Source organism: Dermochelys coriacea, chromosome 9 (assembly GCF_009764565.3).
Source record: "Dermochelys coriacea isolate rDerCor1 chromosome 9, rDerCor1.pri.v4, whole genome shotgun sequence".
Lineage (NCBI taxonomy): Eukaryota > Metazoa > Chordata > Testudines > Dermochelyidae > Dermochelys > Dermochelys coriacea.
The window spans coordinates 11,621,131-11,639,171 of record NC_050076.1 but is presented as its reverse complement, the minus strand read 5'-3'; the positions used below and the strand labels follow the sequence as shown (position 1 = coordinate 11,639,171).

Genomic DNA, 18,041 nt, shown 5'->3' with positions numbered 1-18,041 from the left:
GACTATCTGCTTTTTGGAGCAGGGACCCTGCCTTCCTCTGAGTTTGGAAAGCACTTAGCACACTGTGGTCACTCCTGCAATGTAAATGATGAAGAACAGTAAGCAGTGTTGCAAGAAAAACTTCCATTTACTCCCACTTTGCGGGTGCATGTTGTTACAAAGCCTTCCCTGAATCTTTAAGGGAAGATTCTGCTTGTGAGAAGGCTGCGCTAGTCTCTTACTAGAAGGTCCTTCTAGGTCAGGATCAAGGCCCATTGTCAGAGCAGTGGGTAGAAGCTTCCACCTTAGCACTGTCTTAGGACCAGGGCTGGCCTTACATTGAGGCGAACTGAGGCGGCTGCCTCAGGTGCCAGACTGTGGGGGGCGCCACTAGGACCTAGAGTTTCAGAGTTTAGGCCCAAGCGAGGAGGCATGGGGGCATTTGAGCTCCCCTCCTCAGGTGCCAAAATGTTGTGAGCCGGCCCTGCTTAGGACTTTGAAAAAGTAAAAGAAAACACTGTCTTCAGATACTCCATCCCAGAGTTTACACTAATCCAACTGCATGTTGGGACAGGACTTTGGTTGTTTAGTTCAGGCTGAGTGGATACTACAGCAGCGGGCATGATCAATAAAACTCCTTTTTATGCACCTCACTACTGAACCTTCATGGTTTTGTTTGTGGAGAGCTCCTAGTTCCTGGGAACAGTATATTGTTCTTGTTCGCAGATAGATAGTGTGCTTGAGTCTCTAGCACCTTTCACCAAAACAAAAATACACTCGCATTAAAAAAAAAAAATCAGTGAAAAACATTTTCCACCCTAGCCACTTAGAAATATAAGATGAATGTTGCCTACCTCCAGGACATATGGTGTTCCCTATAGGTGAAATTCACCAGCACAAGGCCAAGGCCCCAGTTAGGCCTTCAGAGTAGGGCTTGAATGGGTATTAAGTGAAGCAAGGCCCTGGCTCTCTGCACAGGGGTGAATTTCATCTATCCGAGAGCTCTAGTCCTTACCTCTAACACTGCTTTACCATGACTGTGTTAGACTTTTGAACACAGTGTCTTCTTCTGTTCAGGTTGTGTGAGAGAACAGCCTGCCTGCTTTTTCTAGGAGAAATAACTCTCCTGTTAGTAACCATCTGCTAACTTACGCAGCTTCCACATTTAGCATATGTCCTGAAAATGTCAAATAGTTGCCATAGCCTTCTTAGCAAAAGAGCTGAGTGCTCTCATGGAGTCGCTCCGGGGGAAAAAGAGAACAAAGTGTCTCAGAGAAAACAGAATGGTAAACAAAGTTCCCGAAACACCTATTCATTGACAATGGGATATATTTGTATTTAGGCTGAGCATCCACAGGCTTCTTTTAACTGGGATGCAGCCTTGACTTTTTGTGAGAATGCTTTAGCTGTGGAGATAATAAAGGATGTAAAAGAAAAGGACAAGGAATGACTGCATATGTGAGGTGGCTTCCATGTTTCGCATACTAAAGATCTATATGTGTGTTTGTCTGCAAAACTCTATGCTAGAGGTCAAATGAGGCTGTCGTAACGGTCCCTTCTGACCTTAAACTGTGTGAATCTATGAAAACATATATTGGGGATGATTTTAAAATAAATAATTATTACTACTTTATGCATCAGTGATGTCCTGGGTGGTTCATAATGGTAGATGCAGCCCTTGCTTCAAAGGTCTTGATCATTTAAAGTTCAGGGGGGTTGGTGTTAAATAGAATCAGGGCCGTCCTTAGGCATATGCGGATATGTAGGGTACCCAAAAATTTGTGGCACCACCAGGACCATAGGCACCAACTTCTCATCTTGCCAGGGGGTGCTTGACCCCCACCACTCCGCTCTAGGCCCTGCTCCCCTCCACTCCTTCCCCCAAGTCCCCGCCCCACCTCTTCCCATCCCTGTTCCACCCCCGCCCTGCCTCTTCCCCACTCTTCCCCCGAGTCCGCCCCATCCCCGATCCTCCCTCTCCCTCCCGGTGCTTGAACGCCGCGAATCAGCTGTTCACGGTGCTCTGGAAGTGCTGGGAGTGAGGGGGAGGAGTTGGTAAGTGCAGGGCCACCAGCGCTCGAGAGGCGAGGGGGGCAGAAGAGGGGAGCTTGGCATTGGTGGGTGCTCCACACCCACTAAATTTTCCCTGTGAGTGCTCTCGCCCCAGAGCACCCACCCATGGAGTCCACACCTATGACCGAGACAGCAGGTAAGAGCGGGTCGGCTCCCACACCCCGCTCTGCAGTCGTCTACCTAGGCAGAAGGCAAGGGCCATATTCACAGAGCTGAATGCACCGGCATAGGGGTACCAGTATTCACAGAGCCGAATGCGCAGGTGTAGGGGCAGCAGTTGTGCTGTCATAGGGGCACCAGTTTAATAATACTGCATAGGGCCCCATAAATCCTAAGGAGGGCCATCGAGGCTGGAGTTTCTAATGCTTTAATAAACTTTATGGTAGAAGTAGATTTCTCTTATCCCCATTTATTGCCAGTTATTCAGTGCCTGATACCGCAGATCTGGTATCAGGCACTAAACAACACAGGCAGGTTTAGCACCATCAGCCCATTAGAGTGTTCTTCCAGCACCTCAGGTGACTTTGGATAAAACAATAACTCCAAACTTGGGAGAGTACATTTAGTCCTGTTTCCTGTCCATCGTTTTGATGTCTGGGTTTTTCACATACAACGGATACAAGAACATACCTATCCTTGTAACAATTTATGATCAAGAATTAAGTGTATGTTCCTTATGTGTAACATTTTGAAGCCATTGGTGACGCTTGTTGCTTGATACACTAGCAGTATCTAAGCTAGCTATGGGTGACTTCTGCTAGTGGTGTTTCCAGAGATCAGAAGTGAGATGTTTTTCCATCCTGCAATTCAGAATGCAAGCAAGGTCAAAGTTCTATTAAAAGACCGCCCTTTGTTCTGCATCACCTACATGGAACAATAGACTACTAGAAAGGGCTTGAAAAATGTGCCTGACGCCTACTAACCAGGTGACCAGACCTGTTAGCAGCACAGTTTGAATGATTTGGGACGGAGCTGGTGGCAGTGGGATTCTGGGGCAATTCCCTGGTCAGCGAGCCATTCTCAACACCCAGCTACCGGGAAAGGGAAAGGTGCTGGGACTCCGACTGGGCTGCTTTACCTGGACGTTCCTTGGGGTTTCAGTCTTTCTAATCAATTTCAAGAGGGTGTAACTCATGATTCTTCTCTGCTATACTTGCTTTAAGTTTCCTTGCTTTATGATTAGGGCCAGTGCCTGCCTCTGTTCATAGATGTCTCAAACAGAAGCAGAGCAAAACTGAGATGATTCTTACCAATTTCACTTTGCCCAGGGGGTTCTAGACAGGAGCTGTGAAACGGACCAGAATCTTGTTAGTGACTCTTTTACAGCTTGGGAAAGCAATGAGCAAGAGAAGCAGCACTGAAGTGGTCAGCCAGTTTTCACCCTTAGGAAGACAGCTCTACACCAGTTCCTATTCAGAAGGTTATCTTTGTAGCCATAGGGCTAGACACGTTATATTATTTAAAATGAAAGCTTAGATTCTTCTGGTATTGATGGCTTAGTAGCCTCCCCCATCCCCCAAAGGGCTCACATTCTCCAAGGGAAACCTTCCTTTTGCAAAGGATGAATAGTCAAATGGATTTTTCAAGGCCTGCTACTAGACATCAGGTCTTGACACACTTAGGCTATGTCTACACTACCACTTACGTTGGTATAACTTACACTGCTTAGGGGTGTGAATAAGCCATCCCCCCCCCCCCCGAAAAGTTACACCAACCTAACTGTTGGTGTAGACAGCGCTATATTGGCTGGAGAACTTCTCCTGCTGAGGTGGCTGCCGCTGCTTGTTGGGGGCAGAGTAATTTAGTCAATGGGAGGGCTCTCTCCTGTTGGCTTAGAGTGGCTCCATTAGAGAGCTTACAGCTGCACTGGTGCAGTTGCACCGCTGTAAACTCTTTAGTGGTGCCATAATCTTATTACCCTTTACTGTTACAGTCACTGTGGTCCAATCAGCTGCTGGTATACATTGTCACATGGTGTGGAAGTTTCTTAAAAGGAAGACTATTCTCTTTGCGCTATAACCTAGTATGTAAGCATGTGATGTGCTAATGTGATAAGGGGAAGGTGCAAAAAGTTGCGGTTCCTAACTGTCTCTGCTTGCTGGTGTCTTTCTGTCCCATTCAGTTCCTTTTATATAGTAACTGTTTTCTATGATTCCTTTCAGGATTCAGAAGGAGGTCTCTATGTGTGCATGAACACGTTTCTGGGATTTGGAAGGGAACACGTTGAAAGGCACTATCGAAAAACAGGACAGTGTGTATATATGCATCTGAAACGACATGTGATAGAGGTGAGATTTCTAGCTTCCAGACCAGCTGTTTGGATGGTTCTTATACCTCATACGGATTTCAGATAAAGTATCTGGGAGATGGGCCAAACCTGAAATATCAAATCTGACTCCCTTTGAAATTTGGGCTGGGTAGCGGTCAGATTTAGATCCTTGGGTTCAAACTCAACTGTGCAATTTTTATTCAAACCACCAGGAGCCAGATTTTTAAAGGTATTTAGTTACCTAAAGATGCACATTGGTGCTTATGGTGATTTCCCATTATTCCCCCTCCCCCCCCAAAAAAGCACCTAGGTGTCTAATTCCCATTGATTTTACTGGGCACCTATGCTCATTTTTAGGTGCCTAAGTAGCTTTAAAAATCTGAACCAAGAGGCCTGTACACGGATTCTGGTTCAGATATATTTGGAATCTTCTGAGAATGAGGGTTTTCATGAGATTTTGGCTCAAGCTGGCAGAAATTTACTCAGAAGAGCGAACCTTAGTCCTCATTTGCGCTGTAATCCAAACTCTAGCCTGAAATGGACCCTAGATCCAAACACTGCTTCCCAGATCAATCTTTTATAATACAGACAAGCTTCCTATTAGTTATACATCCCTACTGTTGCAGGGTTTACTACTGATATAAAATGTGAAGGCCAACTGTGTTTGTGTGCGCACATGCATATATTTGTTTGGTGTTTGTATTCTAATACAATGGGCTGTTAATGAACTCTGACCCAAACAGAGTAGAAGCTGTGGCTTGGTTTGATGTGCCACTCAGTTTACTTTTCAATGTAGCTTTGAATCCTTGGGCAAATTACTGGGACTGAGATAGTTACCTAGGGTGGGACAAAGAGTGCTTCCTGTTGTTCTACAGCAGTGATCTCTTTGGCTGATCAAGGATCTCCCTTGAACTTGGAAAAAGATCCTGTCCATTCTTACTTTATCAAAAGAGTGGTGGCTGCAAGTTCGGGTGAGTCGGTGTATGCTAAAAATTAGGGAAATCCTCTTGCAGAAGATTCCATGTCCCTGGGCAGTTGGGAAATAGCTACATTTCCATCACACTGTTACTGTAAACTTGTGGTAGACTGAGCAGGTTCTAGCAAATGTTCTTTTGGTGAGTGGATTTAGTGCTTGTGAAAGGTAATTGTGGTGACTAGAACCAGGTGGGCAGAAGTCCTATTCAGACTTACACATGAGTATCACCCCAAGCCTCCAATGTCCTTGTTATTCTTGCAGACGTATTGACTACCCACTTTGTTGGATGCATGCTTATGCTCCAATACGTCCGTTAGTCTATAAGGTGCCACAGGACACTCTGCCGCTTTTACAAATCCAGACTAACATGGCTACCCCTCTGATGAGAGAGTCTGCTAGTTTAGCCGAAGTACATGGGAGGTTTCAATATAAAGCCAAATTGGGGTTAAAATGGGATCTCCAAAATCTCTTTGCCTGTTGGGTTGACAAGGGTTTGAACTAAGATCTCTTGAGATGAAAAGTAAGTACACTGATGTTCACCTCAGTGTCAAAGTAAACATAAGCGGCTAGATCACTGCAAAGACACTCTTCAGCTACTGAGGAATCTTGGGGCTTCTTAGTGGGTTGCATCTTAGGTAGGACATTGGGAAAACTCACCTGCTAGGTTCAGGAAGATTGGGGCAGTACTTGGCGAGTGGATGATACAGTGGTAATTTATTAGGCAGTACTCTTCTGTCCACCTAGAGCCTGTTATGTAATGTTAATGACTGCAGCATTCCACCTCAGAGGTGCTGAATATCCATAACTTCTAGAGTTTGTAACCCACCTTGGGATTCTTCTGAATGAGAAGGGACATATAAACTCACAATTCGACAATATTACTATTTCTCTGAGAAACAAGGGATGTCTAACACAATGCCCCTATGTTAATTGAGTGTGTGTATGTACATGTGTTTAGATATGTCTCCAAAAGTTTAAATACAGTGGGGCGAAAATGAAAACTACTTCTCTGCTTCACTTTTGCTGGACAACATCATAAATTCATACATGTCTTCATGTTACCATACTAGATGTTCGGCCTTAGGACATTAACATTAATTAAATGAGTTAATTGGAATTATAAAAATATAATTGAATGGGCTCTATGATCCACACAAGTTTGCAAATGTGTTGTCTCGAAGTCTGAAATGACCCTACATTTTGTCTACGTTCAGGAAGACCAATGTCCATGTTTCCTGATGAGTGCTTGTACCCTGATGCAGATGGACAGGCATTTGTGTGTTGCTCCTGGAAAGAGTAGCTCAGGTCATTCAGGTACCCAGAGATATCAGCAAGGTTGGCTAAGCCTGCCACCCATACTGGATGATTGAAGGCATCATTAAGGGGAAACTTGCGATCCTTTGTGAGGACCTGTACTTCTCTGCTCTTAAAACAGCTTGTTGGGATATTGCTACCTTGTGGGAGCCACTTCCCTCCTGTGGAGCTGCTAGTGATGGGGCCCCATGTCGTAGCAAAACAATGCCAAATGTTGAGAACTCGTTAGACTGCCTCTAATGAGGTTCACCTGCTTGACAGCTTCATGAAGGACCCAGCCCAGGTTCTCGGATGCTTACTAAACACTAGGGCTATATGAGACAGAGAAGCCATGCGGCACTGTGTGCAGTGACTTTGGATGGATGTGACCAGGTTGCTATTCCTATCTCTCATTGCCTTGGTATCATCCCTGCAGAATGTGGAAGTCTTTGTCGCTTCCTGAAGTGTCTGGGATAAGTATGTGTGTCCTGGCACAGCTTTACAAAAGAGCAAGGGGCAGGTCCTCCATTTGTCTAAATTGTCGTAGTTCCATTGGTTTCAGTGGAGCTATGGCAGCTTATAATAGTGAAGGATCTGTTCCCAGGTCATCTTCCATAGAATCAATGGGAAACATATGTCACTGGCATTGCAAGCTGTGCAGCACCCCCATGGTAGCAACATCAGTTGACTCACCACATTGAATTTTTGAGTAGTGATTTTTTTTCTGAGCTTTAAAAACCAGTTACTTTCTGCAGCCTCAATGACTGTGTTGCCAGTACTGTGTGCAGCAGAGATATAACACAGGCAGTGTTCAGTTGGATGCTCTCTCTGCCTTAGACCCCGTGACTTTTGAAACCATAGCACTGCATTGGGAAGGATAATACATGGCAGGTGCTCAGATACTAGACAGCAATGGGCCCTCTTGCGAGAACATAGATAACATGGTGGTTCGTTACACAGATCTGCGATTCATAGAGCTATCAAATAAGGTTCCTGACACTTAGTACAAGTAACATGGAGAGACCGACATAGCACTGCTATTACTACTTCATCCTGACTCTGCCTTTTGTTGGAGGATCTTAAAATGCTTTACAAATATTAATTAATGCTTGTAATAGCCTGTGAGGGAGGAAAGTTATCACCTCCGACTTACAGATTGGGAAAGCAAGGCACAAACTCCCTGGGCTGCTTTTTCAGAAGTGCTGATCATCCACCACTTCAGTTGAAGCCAGTGTGAGTGAGAGGTATTTGGCACCTCTGAAAATCAGGCTGAGATATTTAAAGGTAGGGAGCCAAAAATGTAGGCACCCAAAGTGAGTGGTCACTCTTGAAAATTTTGGTCTTAATGTCTTGCTCCAGGTCACACATGGAGTGGTGGGAGTTCAATCCTAGCTTTCCAGTGTGGTGGTTGAACCACTGAGATAATTTGGGGTGTGTGGGGTGAGGAGAGGAGGCAACCATCTGTTTGTAGTTGCTGCAGTTGTTGTTTTTTGTAGTAGATCAGGGATTTTTTTTAAGAGTGAGAAAATATGTTTCTTTTCTGTTTGTCATTTACATTTCATTGAGAAAATGAGCTAGTTTTTAATACTAGTGGCCATTCCCCCTTCCTACTTGGTGAATAAATAAAAAATCAGTATGATAAATCTGAACAGTAGGTTTTGTTGTTTTGATAAGTGTAGCCAAGAAACATTAGTTGGTGTCTGGTCTTTCTGATAATGGAAAACTTTTCTATGGGGTGTGAAAACTTGTTGATGATTCTAGCCAATCTCTTTGGCTGAAGCTTTATTTACATGACAGAAAGAATCACCCAAAATATGTGAACTCTTCACCTTCTTGTCAGCAGAGACAAACACATGAACTCTTCCTAGCTTGGCAGATTCTGGGCCTGTCTCTTTCCACCTGTTGTATCCTAATTTTACGATTTAAAAAAAAAATAAAAAAGCAACAAACGTAAAGTAGCATGACATTATGTTACATGCTGTAAAAGATACGCTGCTGGCACAATAGCCACAAAAAACTAATCACTAAAGAAGTTTTAACAGTGCATGGTTCTGAATAGCTTAGAAAGAGTTGTGTTTGCATTTGCTTTTACGCTTATGGTGCTGCCGGTATTCTTCCCATTGCTTTGTAAAGCACTTGGAATTGGCAAAAGCACTACCTGAAACTGAAATTAGCTCTATCGCTAGAATACCTGGCACATAGCTGTGCTGTGCTCTGCTCTGCTCATAGGTCTTTGCCATCTTAAAACTAAACCAGGCTGCCTAGATAGGTTTTCTGCATAGCACCTAATGCTTACAGACCACTGTGATCACTTTCGTTCACTTCAGTGGGAGCAAGCTCAGGCGCTCATTGAGGAGGCATTTATTTTAGATTATTTACTTTGATAACAGTTTGTTATAACACCCAAGAGGGCCCTGGTGGCCCACCTGGATTGGTAATGGGAGGCAGAGTCTTTCACCTCTGGGTAATCATGTCCAGTCTGCGTCCAGTCATTAAGCACTGTTGACATCTGATGGTGTGGGAGTAGGTGTGAAATTACGTGATGGTCCCATCCAGTTCTTAGGGTGTATGTGTGTGTGTCATTACCAGTGCTATCACAATCGGTCACTCTTGCTGGCAGAGGGGAGTAAGTGGACATATAGAATAAATTATTCTGACTTCCAAAGGTGGTCCCACTGGATCAGGGTCGAGTCCCATTGACGAGGGATATGAAGGAAGCGTATGCTTCTGCTGCCCATCCTGTAGGTGTTCTATGGTTAAATAGAGGACTTTGTTGTTCAGGGATGTCAGTCTGGCACCTTTCACCAGTACTAAATTTGTATCTGTGCATCCCTCCCCCGAAAACACACCGAACGCACACTAACCCCTCTACCTGTCAGGGGGAGCTCCGGCATGAGGCTGTTGTTTGCTTATTTCAGGTTCACAGGTTAGATTTTTAACTGTATATTTTCTTTTTTTCTTTCCAGAAGGTACCAGGCGCATCTGGTGGAGCTTTACCAAACAGGAGGAATGCAGTGCTATTTTTAGGTATTGTAGATAGCTGCTCTCACACAGTCCTTGTGTCTAACCCCAGTGCATGTGCATTTGGGTACACCTGCCACTCCAGCATGTCTGCCTTGTTTTGTTTTGTTTTTAAAACTGTTCAAAGTAGAAAGATTACAAATATGTAAGTGTCTTCCTTTTAAAAAAAATTATTAATGATCATCCCAAAACAGCCTTGCAGATATTCTCAAACTGCTTAGGGTTTGTTAGACACCTGTCTGCCTACTTACATGTGCCCCATCACCATAGTATGTTGCTTTTATAAAATGTGAATTTGGATTAACTGCTTATATAGGGCCAGTCTGGGGAGCCCTGATTCCTGCTTGTGAGCAGTTGCTCTCAGGAGTGGTCCCATTAACTTCTATGGAACTATTTGTAACGGCTTATGAGTGTGGGTAAGGGGTCCCCATTCTGGTCCAAAGTAAATATAACTGTACATGTATACTGAACGTCTTTTAATAACACTTACACAATTCTATCTGCCTGACATGTCTCCCTGATGTACCCAAAGCTAGGAAGTGAGGGAAAGAAAGGGAAACCCCCAATGAGTTTCCTTCATCTGCCTCTAATCATCTTTCTATCAAACCCTAATTTTCCTAAATATCAGTTGATTTATGCATCAGCCAAGAAATCTTAGGACCCGATAAACTCCTTCAGACCCTACAGTATCAGCTCAACTCTACCCACTTCTGGGGCTTTTTTGATGCATTTTCTGTGTATTTTTTTTCCTTTTCATGCCTTTCATGGGGTGGAGAGAGAATAGAAGCCATAGTCACTACTGAAAGTAGCTAAGTAATTCTTCCTGAGGTGAAGGGGTTAAATATTTTCATAGCAAAAGCCAGCTTTCTCATAGTGGAAGGGGGAACAATAGCTTGGCATCGCACTGGAGTTGCTTTGGTCTGTGGAATGTGTTGCTGAGAGGATTGTGATGGATTCAGTCATTTTAATGGCAGGAGTAAGTTCTGAAAAAGGTGGCTGGAGAAAAGAAAAGAAAGAGGAAGTTAGTGAGAGGAGAGTAAACAAGTGAAGTTCTCTTCTCTCCCCCCGCCACCTCCCCGTAAGAGGAAGGGGCTGTTAATGAGGAGTTGGCAGGCACTGGTTTAAATGCCAGTTGCTAGCATTTCATATTCAGAATAATTTTCAATTATCACTAAATGATTACAGAGTGGCTGCATACGCTTCCGAAAGAAAGCAGACTGCCAAGCAGGGCTTCCTTGCAGTGTTAGAAATGCACACGTGAATGAGATGCACACAAAAAAGGCTCATAGAAACACAGGACCAAATTTTGTTATTGCTAATTTACTGCATACGCATTTTATATGGCTTAGAGAGGGTCAGTGATGCACCATTGCTCCTCTGCCATTTGTTGCTAGAAGAGGGGTTTGTTCCCGCTCTTTAAATTGTGCCCTTGCATCTGACTAGTCTGCTCCCATGCTGTTAGAGCTGTTCCAGAGGTTCCAACAGCCTTGGTTCCAATTAATCCTTGAAGGCAGGGGAATTACGCCAGTGATGAATTTGGTCCATTGAATTGTCACTGTTTACCCCAGAACCTTATGGATCTGAGACATCTGTGGAGATTCTGCTCTCCTCTGGGTGGTGTGCTCCTTCATAGTCCTCTGCACAGCTGTTGCTGCTTGGGGATGAACTGAAACTCTCTTGATACTGTCTCATTTTAATCCTTTAAGTGGTGTTTTTACAGCAGTGGTTAGCACCTGCATAGCCCTTTGTAAAGTTTTTGAGATCTATGGATGTAAAGGTGAGTAAATAAATATGATTATCCCCATTCACAAATGGGGGAACTAAAGCACTGAGGGGTTAAGTGAATTGCATGAGGTTGCACAAGGAGTCAGTAGCAGAGAGGGTAAGAGAACCCAGATCTCCTGACGCCACATCTGGTCCCCTATCCACTAGGCCATGCTGCCTCTAGATGCTTTCTCATAGCTGGTGTTGAGTTGCCAGATGTTCCATCTTTACAGAACTTTAAGTACTGTTTTTGCTTGCTCATTCCATGATAGAGGCTGACACCAAACTGGCAGTGATTGGTCAGCCAATGCATATACCTAGCCAGTCCGGGCTCAGACAGGTAGTGGGGCTGCAATAGATGATCAAGTGACCTTCTGAGACAGGTTTTGGGTGTCTTGATCTGAGTGATTCCTAGCAGCCCCAGTGGAACTGGCTTTCTGTACAGTCAGGCTAATTTGGGCACCTGTTACTCTGCTAGTTATAATCCTCTTTGATGGCTATTAAGGCTATTAAACCCCTTCCAGTCTCCTCTATTAGAAACACATCTTTAAGATTCTCATAGAATGGCTTCCAGAACTGCTGCTATCATGAGAATAGAATGGAAATGAAGAAATCTGAAAAATGTGTAGGATCAAACCATTATGAGATTCTCCTTCCCGAAATACTGAAAAGATCCATGGTAGAGGGCGTGCTGCCAATTGTCTGAGTTAGAAACAAAAATTAGCCTAATAAGGGAAGAGAGAATCTTTATTTGTGAGTTTGCAAAAATGTCCTTATGTGAACTTTGTGTGTGAACGTCTCAAACTTTCCCTGATGACATCTGGTTAATTGCTTTGGTGAACTCATTTGGAGCCAACATGGCTAGTCTTCCAGACCATAAGCACCATTCAGGCAAAATGTGCTTGAGCCCTGTTTTCAGTGAGAATATCTTTAACTTGTCTATTTATTTTGCAATGTTACCACCTTCTTGAAAGGGTTCAGTCAGCTAGCTTGTGGCTCAATATTTAGATTTTGTGTTCATGTAAGTGTGATTGTACAAAATACAGACACTACTCTATGAATAGAAATGGTGATTTGAGGATTTAAACATTCCCCTGTAACTTTGTGAACCTAAATACAATAGAGGTGTGCCAGCACATGAGAGCCTAAAGCGAAACGGGCTAAGAAGTGAGTAAAATTGTCACTTTCTAGTTTAATTACCCAAATTTAAGTGAAATTCAGAAAGGTGGACAGACAGCATATATAGTGTGAAAAGAAAATAAGAGTTTACAAATATTGCAGTTTTAATAATTTGTTGTTTTAGATAGAGCCATAGGAAGTAGGAGCCCTGACTACAAAACATGTTAACAACCATACTTACGTGAAATCAGTATAACTAACCCTAACATTATTAGGAATACAACTAGGGATTTTAATTTTATTGACTTAGTTTTCTTTGCCTACTTAACTTGTAATTTTGAAGAAAATCCATAGTACAGTGGGAGCGGAAATAATGATTATATTAACCGATATGGTGTTAAACTGAGGTAAATACCTCAAAATAAAAAATAGTACTTAATGCTTTACATCTTCAAAGCACTGTGCAAATATTATCCAGTTTATAGTTAATGATTTAGTGGATTCTAGTGAGAAGCATTGTAAAGTCTCAGTTGTGCTGCAGTTTCGTTTCCTTTCACCAAACAGGATGAAATGGCTGTAAAGTATATTTATTATTTATCTATTTCTTTTATAGCTTTGCTAGTGAGCTTGGTGCTTTACAGACATCCTTGTTCAAAATGTCTTGCTTATCTGAATAGACAGATGCTGCAATCATGATAATTTGGGGGCAGCTGGAAGGAATGATTTGAGGTTCAAGGGCTTGAGCCTCTGCCATTCAAGACAATGAGATCTGGATCGATCCCTAAATGAGACTTGATTTTCAAGAGCCCTTTGTAGGGCTTTGTATCGGTTGCAGACTCATTGATCTGTGTTATGAGGGAGCTGTCTGTCTCACACATAGGCATCACCACGCACATGGTGGACATCCTGTTTGGGAGTCTTGCCTGGGATCTAATTATGCCACTATTATTAGTGCGTTCAGTTGGTAACTCATCTAAATCTAATCTGGGCATGTCCAGTCAAATGTTTCTCCCTTTTTTTCCCTCTAGTGGCTTAGTTTATTGCACTCTCTGTCACCAACAGCCCACTCAGCTGCTGTTTTCAGTCAGCCAGCGGCAGTGCACTTCTCGCTATCACTAGAGTGATGCTTATGAGCTGGGCCAGATGATAGCTGAGTAAATTTACCCTGCTGACTGCTTGCCCAAAATAACAATCCCAGCCTGGCCTCCACTTAGAGCATTGGTTATTTTGCCTTCCCTTTCGTCCTCTCCCTCAGCAGGCTCTTTGTGACCTGTGGGTGCTCTGTTTTGATGACCACAATGTTTAATTGTGCCTATGACAGCCTCATAAAGCTCCTGGTCCCTTAGAAGGGAAATACATTGCCCTGTGTGGGTTCAGCATCAATGTATCAGCCTTTTCAGGATTGCTATAAACCAGTTTTCTTTTGGCTGTGTGAGACCTCAGAGCTAAAGTAAACCCATTACTACACAGGGGTTCCTGGGCTCATGGTATTCAGGCATCTTAAAGTGCTACCTTCACCTGGGAAGGGATTGTGTGGGAAAGTGGCTTCCCAGCATTCCTTGCTACTCATGACACATTGATTTCTAAATAAAATTTGCTCGATTTACAAGTAAAAAGAGATTTTTTTCCCAAATTGCTGGCTCAGCAAACCTAACCTAAGTTTTGAAATTCAAGTGGGTTCTTCCCTACTCACGCATAATCCCCAGTAACAATTGTAAAAAAAAAAAAGGAGTACTTGTGGCACCTTAGAGACTAACAAATTTATTTGAGCATAAACTTTCGTGAGCTACAGCTCACTTCATCGGATGCATTCAGTGGAAAATACAGTGGGGAGATTTATATACATAGAGAACATGAAACAATGGGTGTTACCATATACACTGTAACCAGAGTGATCACTTGAGGTGAGCTATTACCAGCAGGAGAGTGGGCGGGGGGGGGGAAGGAACCTTTTGTAGTGATAATCAAGGTGGGCCATTTCCAGCAGTTCACAAGAACGTCTGAGGAACCGGAGGGGCGGGGGAGGGGAATAAACATGGGGAAATAGTTTTCTTTGTGTAATGACCCATCCACTTCCAGTCTCTATTCGAGCCTAAGTTAATTGTATCCAGTTTGCAAATTAATTCCAATTCAGCAGTCTCTCGCTGGAGTCTGTTTTTGAAGTTTTTTTGTTGAAGTATTGCCACTATCACGGCAAACCTGGTGGCTGAACTTTGTGACTTTGTCCTCACCCATAACTATTTCACATTTGGGGACAATGTATACCTTCAAATCAGCGGCACTGCGATGGGTACCCGCATGGCCCCACAGTATGCCAACGTTTTTATGGCTGACTTAGAACAACGCTTCCTCAGCTCTCGTCCCCTAATGCCCCTACTCTACTTGTGCTACATTGATGACATCTTTATCATCTGGACCCATGGAAAAGAAGCCCTTGAGGAATTCCACCATGATTTCAACAATTTTCATCCCACCATCAACCTCAGCCTGGACCAGTCCACACAAGAGATCCACTTCCTGGACACTACGGTGCTAATAAGCGATGGTCACGTAAACACCACCCTATACTGGAAACCTACTGACCGCTATTCCTACCTACATGCCTCTAGCTTTCATCCAGACCACACGACACGATCCATTGTTACAGCCAAGCTCTACGATACAACCACATTTGCTCCAACCCCTCAGCCAGAGACAAACACCTACAAGATCTCTATCAAACATTCTTACAACTACAATACCCACCTGCTGAAGTGAAGAGACAGATTGACAGAGCCAGGAGAGTACCCAGAAGTCACCTACTACAGGACAGGCCCAACAAACAAAATAATAGAACGCCACTAGCCATCACCTTCAGCCCCCAACTAAAACCTCTCCAACGCATCATCAAGGATCTACAACCTATCCTGAAAGATGCCCCATCACTCTCACAGATCTTGGGAGACAGACCAGTCCTTGCTTACAGACAGCCCCCCAACCTGAAGTAAATACTCACCAGCAACCACACACCACACAACAGAACCACTAACCCAGGAACCTATCCTTGCAACAAAGCCCGTTGCCAACTGTGTCCACGTATCTATTCAGGGGACACCATAATAGGGCCTAATCACATCAGCCACACTATCAGAGGGTCGTTCACCTGCACATCTACCAATGTGATATATGCCATCATGTGCCAGCAATGCTCCTCTGCCATGTACATTGGCCAAACTGGACAGTCTCTACGTAAAAGAATAAATGGACAGAAATCAGACGTCAAGAATTATAACATTCAAAAACCAGTTGGAGAACACTTCAATCTCTCTGGTCACTCGATTACAGACCTAAAAGTGGCAATACTTGAACAAAAAAACTTAAAAAACAGACTCCAGCGAGAGACTGCTGAATTGGAATTAATTTGCAAACTGGATACAATTAACTTAGGCTTGAATAGAGACTGGGAGTGGATGGGTCATTACACAAAGTAAAACTATTTCCCCAAGTTTACCCACCCACCCCCACCCCCGCTCTCCTGCTGGTAATAGCTCACCTCAAGTGATCACTCTGGTTACAGTGTGTATGGTAAGACCCATTATTTCATGTTCTCCATGTATATAAATCTCCCCACTGTATTTTCCACTGAATGCATCCGATGAAGTGAGCTGTAGCTCACGAAAGCTTATGCTCAAATAAATTTGTTAGTCTCTAAGGTGCCACAAGAACTCCTTTTCTTTTTGCGAATACAGACTAACACGGCTGCTACTCTGAAACCAGTGACAAATGTGGAAGGCAAATTCTGCCTGCAGTTACTCCAAGGTAGCCCTGTTCTCTCATAATAGAACATAGTTAACAGTTCTATTGATCAGATACGAATTCACCGTCTCTCATTTTTTTTGGCTCTGCAGGGTTATTGGAAATAAAAAGGAAGGAGAATTTATTTTTATCACTGAACTAAACATCTCTGAACATGCACAGGCCAGGGTTTTCCAAAGTGGCTAGTGATTTTGAGATGCTCAAGTGACCCCTATTAAAAAGGCCCGGCTTAAAGTGCTGAGAACTCACCCTCTGAAATCAGGTCCCTTTAAGACGTTAGTCACTCAAAGTTAGGCACCCAGAATGGCTAGTCACTTTTACAAATCTTGGCCACATGGAGCAGAACTGTTGAGTCAGATGGTGCTGATAGTCCCTTTTCAAAAAACCACAAATTAAATCTTCATTCTTTTGCTAGCACTGATGGAGCAGTGTATGTCTTTTTTTGTCATGCTGCCTTGAAGTCAGTATGTCAGGCTTCTGAGGCAATTGTACGGAGAGAATGTAATTTCCTGGTCTTGTAGCAATCTGAATGGCATGAAGCCTTAAAAGATAAATTAAACTTCACCTTTTCACTGTAACTAAAATGGTGGGATACTCTTAAGTGCGTCATTATCCTCATTATCAAGGGATTGATTGCTAATAGAATACGGAATCTTTCACCTCTAGGTCACCGGTTCAAATCCAGGTCAGGTCAATGTTATTGGGGTTGGTCAAAATGAGCTGCTAGGAGTGGTGGTGTCAGTCTGGTTCTTACACCCAGAAGAGCCATGCCATTGCTATTTGTATATAGCAGATCATTAATGCTAGACCAACAGATCATCCTTAATGTCTGTAAAGTGAAGAAATAAAAAATATCAAAGGTCTTTACAGATGTCTAAAGGTATTGGCAATGGTCAGAGTAAGCCAGTGTCTCTCAACCTTTCCAGACTACTGTATCCGTTTCAGGAGTCTGATTTCTCTTGCGTATCCCAAGTTTCACCTCACTTAAAAACTACTTGCTTACAAAATCAGACAAAAATACAAAAATATCATACTACACTATTACTTAAAAATTTGCTTACTTTCTCATTTTTATCATATAATTATAAAATAAATCAATTGGAATATAAATATTGTCCTACATTTCAGTATATAGTGTATAAAGCAGTATAAACAAGTCCTTGTCTGTATGAAATTTTAGTTTGTACTGACTTCTCTAGTGCTTTTTATGTAGCCTGTTGTAAAACTAGGCAAATATCTAGATGAGTTGATGTACTCCCTGGAAGAACACTGTGTACCCCCAGGAGTACATGTACCGCTGGTTGAGAACCACTGGAGTAGGCCATCCTCCAGTGCCCTCTGGTGGCTGATTGAAATGTATCGTTACAGGCTCCAAATGGGATGACTTACCTTCTCCACACCTATGTTGATGTATGCTGGATATTTTAGCTGCTTTCGGGAACTGGAGCATAACAGTTACCTAGAGTTACCTAGAGACACTGTGTGTTTAAACTGTTTAGCCTTATGGATGGTCGCCACTTGTCAGTATCTTGGGCATTACTGAACTTCAGCATGGTTTGGTGTCACACACCTCCGTGGCTTGAAGTTGTTTGGTTTGATTTCTCTTTAAGAACAGATAAGTTATTTTTAGGTGCATTCTGAAAAATTTTAGCATTGAGTTTGGATCCATAGAATTCCTTCAGAATCAAGGGTTGAAATGGGAAATGTTAAAGAGACGCTGGTTGTAGTGGAGTTATTGGGTGATCCATATTA

General features: G+C 43.1%; 1 protein-coding gene across 1 annotated transcript in view; it reads left to right on the top strand.

Moving 5' to 3' along the window:
• USP13 (ubiquitin specific peptidase 13) overlaps positions 1-18,041 on the top strand; it is an 89,034-nt gene that overhangs the window by 11,883 nt on the left and 59,110 nt on the right. Inside the window, exons 2-3 of the mRNA XM_038416135.2 lie at positions 4,215-4,340; positions 9,557-9,617. Coding sequence (XP_038272063.1) covers positions 4,215-4,340; positions 9,557-9,617 — 187 coding nt within the window. The remainder of the gene's footprint in view (positions 1-4,214; positions 4,341-9,556; positions 9,618-18,041) is intronic.